At 34.9% G+C, this 8847-nt stretch overlaps 1 protein-coding gene across 1 annotated transcript in view; it reads right to left on the bottom strand.

The window, feature by feature from the left end:
• Positions 1–1937: 1937 nt before the first annotated feature.
• Positions 1938–8847, bottom strand: part of LOC150103730 (uncharacterized) — a 108347-nt gene continuing 101437 nt past the window's right edge. Inside the window, exon 15 of the mRNA XM_090397065.1 lies at positions 1938–2200. Coding sequence (XP_090253191.1) covers positions 1938–2200 — 263 coding nt within the window. The remainder of the gene's footprint in view (positions 2201–8847) is intronic.

Raw genomic sequence — 8847 nt, 5'->3', positions numbered from 1 at the left:
AAAATTTTATTTATATATACTGTATATTGAAAAGTAGAGGTGAGAGGACACGTCCTTGTCGTACTCCTCTTGATATATCTTTGCATTCTGAGATGTGTTCTAATTTAACTGCTATTTTATTTCCTGTATATATTTCTTGAATAGATTGTAAAAGTTTGTTTGGTATGTTTAAATCGGTTAATATTTTAAACAATTTTTGTCTACTAATTTGGTCAAAGGCTTTTTTATAATCAATAAAGGCCACATATGTTTATTTTTGAAATTCTCTTCTCTTTTCTATTAATAATTTTAAAGTAAAAATTGGATCTATGCAGGATCGGCCTTTTCGAAAACCATTTTGTTCTTCTAGTAATTTGTCTTCTACAATGCTGCTTAGTTTCTCTTTTAATTAGCAGGAAAACCAATTCCTGCTACAGAGACCAAATACGGATTTTTTTATGCCACTTCAAGACTCCAATAAGCGTGGTAGTAGCATTTCATAATGGACAATAAAAAATTAGGGGAGTGAACAGACTGCATCAATTGCAGAATCTTAAAGGAACTTATGCGATAGCATTCAAAAATAAGTGTGCAGGTTGAGGTAGAATGACATACTTAAAAATGTCTTGTGAGACAAGATATAAAATCTGATAATATTAAAGTCCTAACAAAACCAATGTGGAGCAAACCTGTGGAGATGATTGTAATAATGTAAGTTTAATAATGCACTATTATCGCAGTATCTACTCCACCCATGATCAGTATATATCAGTAATGTCAAGCAAAAAAGGTGAGTTTAATAACTAATATCAAATTTAATGGAACTTTGTTTCATAATGTAATTTATATAGCTGATGAATAAGAGGCCGTATAGATTGTTTAAGATTACACACTATCGTGTCTTACATGTAGAATCCAACCATCCTTCTGTAACTACTTCGATTTTAACTGCTGACTTGCAATTTAAGTATAGGCTAAATACGTGGCTGTGGCTAATGTTACCTCATAACAGCTTTCTCTTAAAACATTATTACATGTCTTTATCAGATCTATAAAATTTAAATGCAGCACAAATACCTTGTTGTATTCCCATACTCTCTCAGCTGTTTCTGTTCAGTAAAAATATGGTCTTGACAATTCTCCCGTTCAGTTTTATTTCCCTTTACTAGAGATGGATACTATAAAGCACCTGCCAACAATAATTCAGAATTAAGACCTTCCAATCGGCATTCTAGATTATTTCCGCTGCATTAGAATCAAAGATCAAAAAGCAAGAAATTAAATAAAATGTACTAATAAGTACATTCCTTTTTGTTTATTTTTTTGGGGGGGGGGGGGGCTGGAGAGGAGGTATTTCTCCTAGTGTTTTGTCATAAGCATTAATCCTAATCCCAAACTGTCTGTATTACGATGCAAGCTGTTTACAAGAAGCACATACTGTATGTTCCTACGCTGTTTGCTCACAATTCACATCATTTCTCGTATCAGAAAAGAGAAAAATATCTTGTGCTATGTACATATTACCTTAGCTATTAATTAATTTCCACTATACAGTCGTGTAGCTAGAGCTTTTTCCGCCCGGGGCGATCCCTGAGTTTGCCTCCCCTCTCAATACACACCAAAAATACTACAAAAAGTCAAAACGACGTATAGGGAAATAAATTAAAACACTGTTTATTTTTGAAGTAAAAATTTAATTTCAACATTCTAAAATGTTATTTTTCTTTCTTCTCTGTTAGCAAAATCGTCGATGACATTGGCGAAGTCTATTTCATAGTAATGTAGGTAATTCTTAATCAATTTTATTTAGAAAAACTCCTATCAATCCGAGCAATCGTGAAGAAAATCCGTGCCGTCCGGAGCGGACCGCCCCCTTCCGTCCCCCCTCTAGCTACGCCACTGCCACTATACATACTCCTTAATTGAAAATAAAGTGAATGTATAATGAAGAATGTTTCTTACGTTATTTGAATCTTCTGGTTTTCCTGTTCATCAAGAGTATTAAATTGCTGTTCATTTCCAGAGCTGTCATCATTTTTCTCTTGAGACTCCAAGACGATTTCTATACCATTGTTTGGACTTTCTGACATCTCATCAATAACTCCATCATTCCCAGTGTTCCTTTGACTAACTTCAATGATTGCCGCATCTGTTTCTGAAGGGCGTTTTGGCACATCATTATCCTTGTCATTTTTATTATCAAGTGAACTGACTGATATCTCTGAATTGGATCATTACTCTTCTGAGCTAGACATACATCACAAGTGCTTAACGGTGAAGTTTCTACTTTAGAGGATAACTCATCGGATTAGTTGGTCACTGAAAAATACCTTGATAAGCAGAGATAAGCAGATTATTATGCCTCTTTATCAAGCCTTGGTAAGATTTCCATCTTGACTACTGCACGCAGATCTGGTCATCAGGGTTTCTTGGTGATGAGGAGGACAGGGTCCAGAGGCGCGTGATCAAGATGGTAGCAGGTTTCTGGAATGAACCTTATCAAACACAGGTTGATGATTTGTGTGTTTCCGCAATTATTAACAGACGGAAAAGGGGTGGTATGATTTTGGGACACAAATTACTGAAGTGTTTAAAAGATTAATACAGAGGAAATTTTTCATAACAGGTCTAACAGTGGGAGAACTAGGCACCATCCTTGGAAACTGAGCAAGAGTGTAGTTAGCAGGGGTGTTAGAACTTTTTATTTGGCTTGGAGAGTGGTGAATGAGCTGAGTAGGTTGCCAGCATTTGTTGTGGGTGCCATTACTGTGAACGAGTTTTAAAGAAATTATGATAGATAATGCGCGAATGCTTGATGGCATGATATTTAGGGACACCTTGACAAGTCTAAGGTGTTCATAGAGTAGCCCATAATAATGATAACAACACAAAGGCAATTAATGTGAAGTCACCAGCCTCCAGATACAAGCAACTCAGCCATGAAGACACTTTGTATGCAAACGTATTTGCTCACACCTGAATAAAGGATTTAAACAAGAAGACAGATTCTTTGCACATGTAAATTTAGTTCATATAACTGGAAATGACAGACACCGAAACAATCGATTTTTAGAATTTTGTGGTGTAGGCTACCCCATCTTCCATCTTCTGATAAAATTTCCACACAGCTGATTGGAGCAGGTTGATGTTAGGTCAAATATTATGTAATTCACTGTATTTTCTGTGTGTGTGTGTGTGTGTGTGTGTGTGTGTGTGTGTGTGTGTGTGTGTGTGTGTGTGTGTGTGTGTGTGATTTAAGAACTTTTTCCAAAGATGAGTCAAGTGAGGTCTCATATAGAGTTAGCAGGATTTTACTTGCCAGAAACTTGAGATCTTCATCCTATAAAAACAATCAACTTGGCCGAAGTTGACCTTATATGGTTTTGATTCAAAACAACTTAATTTATCATTTCAAGATCAGAAAACTGATGTTGTGGAGTGATGAATATGGTTATTAGTTAAATATTGTCAAAATACAGGATAAACACGGTGTGCCAGATACGAGTGGATGGAATGAGAGTGTATTTTACTAGTTAGAGTGCATCTACACACCAAGTCATCTCTAACCACTATAATACATTTCAATCCATTCAGAAGAAACTCTGAAAGTCATTACAAGGACTACAAGGATAATTAGAACATCAAATATCAGATGAGATGATAGTGCATTGTATAAGAAATTAAGCAGGTTACATCCTGATCACTATGCATGGGAACGAGCTCTTAAATATTTGAGAACTAAGCAAACATTGAAGGTCCGCAGGAGAGTGCCTAAGAAAGGAACGCTTAATATGATTATACTAAAACCTCTTTTTTTTTTTACAATTACAGTTTGTCAAGTAATACAAATCTCTATACGACCGGTCCACACTTTCTGTATATATATAAAAAAAAATACTTCACAGCTTCCAGGGATTGCTGTTCATTCGTCCTTCTTATCCTCCACTGTGTGCATAGTTTTTGTGCGGTCTGAAAGTTATTTGAAAAATACATCAAAATGCAATTATTCAGGTACAATTATTTTAAATATAGCTTAGGTATCATACAGGCATGTTTTTGAATTAAAAACATCATTTAGAGCTGGGAAAGATCAAACAAATTCCCAGAGGCGTCTATTTAACTTAAATTGTGTAAGTATTTCAATGATGACATAAAGTTGCTTCTAATATCTTTTGTCAATGTCTTTGGCTTGTGGTGTCCTACATGAATTTTGGTGAAATTGTTACAGTATTTCATGAATAAAATCTATACTGTCGAAACTAGTATTTTTTTCATCGAACCAAATACTGTATATTTTAAATTTAATCTTTACATCGGATAGTAAACACATGAGGTAAATGAGTAGTCATTGTGCATTTTCTAACCTATTTTCAACACCCGTCATACCATCAGGCCATGGGATACAAACTGTATGATAGGTTAAGATTTCCAGTTCATTTTTATCGCCTATAAATGCCGACTGCTGTAGAAATCTTGAAAGGAATAATGCATAAAAGTAGACTTTAAAAAACAAACTAATTTGCAGGCTACATTAATTATAGAGTTGATCAAGGAACTTTAAAGGCTTATCTGCCGAAGGTGAGTCTCATCCAGATGTCGAAAATTGTTTTCTTCCTGCAGAATCTTAGAGAACACAAGCAATAAGCAGAAATAACCTGATTCCACAGTCTTTCTTAGTTACTTCGGCGTTAATTTTAAACAAACCAGCCTTGATCAGGAAAAATAAAACTAATTAGTATATCAATACGATATATATATATATATAATTAAAATAAAATAAAAAAATAATATTTAAAAAAAAAAACCTAAATACGTTGATGCCTCTACCATTTTGCGCTATGGCTTCTAGAGTAGGTATAATTTTTTTTTTTTTTTTTAAATCCCAGACCTGTTATTTAACCTCTCAACGCATATGCCGATAAAACCATGTTTAGTTTGTTTTGTAATTTTCTCCACAGACCCTAGTTCTTTGTGTTAAGTTCCCTGCCCCTTTGTCGATGGTTTGATAACGATACAGAACGGGCAGTGTATTTGCGTAGGCCGGAATCAGGATAGGGTACTCACTCCAAAGCAGTTTGTCACGTTGAATGGAAGCTAAAATGGACATAGTTATCTCGATGAGTACTTTTCCTTCTCTCAAAATAAACTCCTTTATCAGACACATACGAAGATGAGATAGAAGAGGTTAACAGCTGTTCTACGTCACTCCTCGGTCACAAGGTACTTGCAAGTAAAGAATAAAAATACTTTAATCATGACCAAAAAAAAAAATAAAATAAATAAATAAATAGTCGTTTCCTGTGTAGAATAACTCTGCATTAAGTGGTTTTGAAATCTTAAGAGTTTGTAACAAAATTTAAACGAAACATTGCATTCAAATATACGATGTATTTGCAAATATTTGAAGAATATTTATTTTCGAACAGAAGAATCAATATTCAGTAGACATTGGGTATGATACGGTGATCTAATTCACACTTTCTCCCCCACCCAGCAAGTTCGATAAACTCATTTGTTTGCGACATTAGTTTGTTTCTTCGTGGACACACTAGTCAAATTCTTACCAGTGCCTATTTTGCTGTAAATTAATTTTGGTTAAATACTCTAGTATGAAGTGATGTGTTGTACCAAAATGTCCGTAATTTTAATCTTGCAATTCCTGAAAGTCGGCTATTGCCAACGCGATTTTTACTAATAGTATTAAGATGTTGGAGCTGCACTTGTAAATGTTTATAATAGAAAAGGACATGAAGAAAAATAGTGTCGCGGAGAAATATGAGTTTATTTTAATCTTAGTTTTATCTAGGTAAGAATCTTTTGATAAATATCGTTTAACATTACAAAACTAATTAATAATTCGACAATTAAAAAAAATCCATTGCTTGGTGCATACAATTTTGATCATCCTCTGAAGCGGGGATGGCCAACCTATGGCGCATTGGACCCCAATAATAATAATAAAAAAAAAGTAAGCCTATTTATGCGAAAAGTATTAACCAAAAATCGATTGGTAGAAAAAAGCTAAAGCTTAGTAATTACTTTTAGCACTTTTATTTTTTCGTGCACCTTCACTTGTTTGATGTTGAGCAGTAGGGCACTCAAGATTTAATCTTGGGGGGGGGGGGGGACCGAGTTGAATAGACGATTTGCGAATACACACTACGCATCGCATACGACCTATGACTGATCATCTGCAATGAGCGCTAATTCATAAGTAGGATAGAAATAGAAGACACGACACAACAGAAATTAAAAAACATGAATTTTATTAATTAGGAAAAGATTTTTGAAAATTCTATTACTACAATTCTTTGGACCATGTTTCTATCATCGAATGTTGGCAACACTGAATGGAAGTTACTTGTCACGCAGCCATTTTAACCACCTTATCGGCCATTAAAGATGAAACACGCATCCTCAAAAGCTTCGTATCCATCATAAATTTCAATGGAATATCAATGCTGTTACAATTTTAATATGCACTTCGCATCCATGGAAATGTGGACGTATATATACGTCCTGGCCGGTAGCGTGGTTTTAAGCCACGTGATACAATGTCAATAAGTTACAGGTTATCGTTGTAATACGATAGCGTGTTAATAATAAAATTACCTGAATAACTTTTTTTTTTTTTTGCTCATAACAATGTCTGAATTTAAAGTTAAAAAACAGGAAAAATAGATCAAGAAGGCAGAACTTTTCAAGACAAATTGGAGAAGGCAAATTTCTTTGTGGAAGTAAAAAATATTCCAACATGTTTGATATGCAGACAAACAAAGTATCGCCGCGGTGAAAGAATAAAACCTAAAACGCCATTACGAAACAAATAACAAGAACTGTGATAAACATACAGAAAAGATGCGAGATGACAAATTAAAGCTTTAAAAAATGAACTGAAGTTTCAACAGAAGATATTTTCGAATATTATCACAACCAGTGATGTTGCTATTAAATATAGTTACGTCATAAGTGAAAAAATTGCTCGGGCTTCGAAACCTTTTACTGATGGAGAATTTATTAAAAATTGTATTTTAAGTGCAGTCGAAGTCATATGTCCGGGAAAAAAAAAAGCAAGCATTTCAAAGTATAAGCCAATCAGGAAATACAGTTGCGGAGCGTGCTGAAGATATAGCAGAGAAGTTCCAAGATAATTCCAAGCTGTTCATCGAGTGTGTATGCACTTTTTTTGATTTATTCGTGTTTCTCTTTGAATACTTTTTGCAGGTGTAATCGATCCGCAAATTCCACTAAAAACTGAAAACAATCGACTTTACTGACTAATCGCGCTTTTTTAGTCTCGCATATTTTTTTTATACTCTGCACCAGACTGTCGTTTAATTTATTACCTATAAGCGTACTTTAAAAAAAAATAACATCATAATAACATGTAATAATATTTTAAGTCATAAACTAAATTTCGTTTCTGCTTACGTTTACCGGTCAGAAAAAATCTGCTTCTACTTCAATCCTGTTACGATGCGACCCTCGAAACGCCTTTTTACAAAATGCGAAATGTAAGAAACACTTGGTTGTTACCAGGGGCGAATGCTGGCCTTGAAATTCACGCTTGCTCTTCTGTTATCATTCAGGGATTGAGAGGTGTGATTGAAGTCTGATTAGCGGAATAATGAATTACTGACCGTTTAAAACTAAATATTTAGAAATTTATGTACATTTAATCATACAAATACAACATTTATTTTACAAATGATATTCTATCTTTTACAGTTTAGCTACTTGAATACAAATTCTACCCTCCGGTTCTTCTTTATGAACTGGTCAATAACATCGTCATAAAAAGTCGGTTGTAACTTAATTTTCCCAAACATACACACTTGAAAAGGCTGACTGAAGCTCACTGGCTAGAGCTACGTTGACTGCGTGTGGCCTGTGTTTAAGACGAGGAAGCGAAATGGCTATGTGCTCGCATGGAATCACAGTGCTGCAGCGAGCACCTGGAAGCTCCTACAATCGAGCAAGCCAAGGCAGCTTTCAATAGACGAGCAAGCATCGGCCTTCGATACACAACGCAAAGCTCAATTATTGCCGCGCAAGCTTAAGACATCTACAAAAATAAAAGCCTAAATGGAATGCTTATAAATGCCTGCATTTATTAACAAATAAATATGATTTCTGTCTCAATCGATGAGCTTGCGCAGCAAGCATGGAGAATTCGCCCCTGGTAGTTACACGAAGCAGTTACACTGCCCCTTTTATTTTTGCGTTAAGGTTTAAACAACGGTGATTCGCTTTACCCCGTTGGCTAAGCTTGTTAATTGCTGTGTTAATTAACACTCGGGAGGTCGAATCTGATCTGACAGATACATGCTGATTGTTAACATGAATATTCTTTAACCTATCTATTGTATAGGTCGAAGGTCATGAGTAGCTGTGCATTCATATGTTACGGGTGATATTCCGCACTGTTTTTTTTTTTTTTTTTTTTGCTGTCAGTTTGGTTTAACACATGTTATGTAAAGGTTTATGATGTTTGACAGTAAATGTTATCTGAGAGATACCGCGATCTCCGATGTCAGTATAGTTTAGGTGTGTTTTTTTTTCTTCTTTGTTCACTAATTTCTAGATTGTAACTGAAAATAAATAAACCATCATGCATTACTGAAATAGAGAGCCAAAGGCTTATTTTTATCATACATATCTTCTAGGACATGTGCTACACATTTATGGAAAATACTGAGGGCAGTACTCTTGAGCTTACCCCACCTTTGCAACGAGTTGCCAAGTATGGCACTACTTATGCTTGCGTCCGCCGAACTTTTAGTTTCTATATTTTCGGCACGAAACTCTTGAAATAATGTTGGATTCAATATTTATCATGCATATTTCTATCATACATATCCTCTAGGA

Source organism: Typopeltis vanoorti, chromosome 8 (genome assembly GCF_054136105.1).
Source record: "Typopeltis vanoorti isolate ZY-2024b chromosome 8, IOZ_Tvanoo_1.0, whole genome shotgun sequence".
Taxonomy (NCBI): domain Eukaryota; kingdom Metazoa; phylum Arthropoda; class Arachnida; order Uropygi; family Thelyphonidae; genus Typopeltis; species Typopeltis vanoorti.
Note: the sequence above shows the minus strand (reverse complement) of the source record. Positions and strands in the feature narration are given on the sequence as shown.